The 987-nt window shown below is 36.1% G+C and overlaps 1 protein-coding gene across 1 annotated transcript in view; it reads left to right on the forward strand.

Annotated features, from left to right (window-relative positions):
• Positions 1 to 317, forward strand: part of LOC142350518 (uncharacterized) — a 72,368-nt gene extending 72,051 nt beyond the window's left edge. The window contains exon 18 of the mRNA XM_075402368.1: positions 110 to 317. Coding sequence (XP_075258483.1) covers positions 110 to 317 — 208 coding nt within the window. The remainder of the gene's footprint in view (positions 1 to 109) is intronic.
• Positions 318 to 987: the final 670 nt, after the last annotated feature.

Genomic DNA, 987 nt, shown 5'->3' on the forward strand with positions numbered 1-987 from the left:
TGGCAGCTGTATTGTTGCCTCCTGGTGAAGAAAAACGTGTTGAAAACTTAAGAAAAATTGCTCTCCTAATAATTGTTTCTAAACAGACCCTCGCTTAAATTTTTTTCAGATCAGACAAGAGTGCACTCAAATCTGCCTCGGATATGGCCGTCTCAAGACAAAGCGACTTGATGAGACAAATTCCAAAGCTTTCTCCAAACCAAAATGCGCTCGAAGCCTTTTTCAGATCATGTAATGGAGCGCATCGTGCTAATGTTTGCTCTGGAAGATGGTCTGATCAAAGGACGTTTCGACCTGGACACGTTGACCAGGTTTAAATGAGGCATGTTTTGAAAGTTTGTTACACGTTTTCTTTTAGATTATTCCTGAAGTATAAATAGCTGATTGGAGCAAATCCTTAGTCAAAAGCTGTAAAGAAGTTACCTGGAAGTGCTTTCAAACTATTATAAGTGAACAACAAAACAGAGAAGTTCACCTTGAAAAAAATTGAAGGTCCAAAGTCGAACAAGGAAATCAATTTCGAAACAGAGCAAGCTCAAAAAGCTAAAGCTAAACGGGAAGATCCAAAGTCAAGCGTTATGGAAGCAATGTATTTGTGTTGGTTTTTCCTGATAAAAAATTATTCCGAAACTGGATTGATTGAGATATCTAGCGTGTGTGTCTTAAATTTTCATTTAAAATGAAGTGAATATAATTACTTTTCAACACGTCCGGATCTGCTACTTGGTAGCTTTTTTGAAACATTAGTACACTTGGAAGATGATAAGTCCTGGATGACTCACTCAAGAAAAATTCAAAGAATTGGTCCTGATTTGCCAGCTGTTCAAAAACCTAAATGCTATAGGGCTTAATTTTAGGCACGTAAATTGAGATACTTCACTTGAAATCTTAGCTTCACAAATGAAATCTTTACAAAAAATTTGAAACAATGTGAAAAGTTTGATTCTTTTCAGAAAACTTCCTTTTCCAAACTTTTACTACTGCTTG

This window comes from Convolutriloba macropyga, chromosome 12, assembly GCF_964194025.1.
Source record: "Convolutriloba macropyga chromosome 12, txConMacr16.3, whole genome shotgun sequence".
In the NCBI taxonomy this organism is placed as follows: domain Eukaryota; kingdom Metazoa; phylum Xenacoelomorpha; order Acoela; family Convolutidae; genus Convolutriloba; species Convolutriloba macropyga.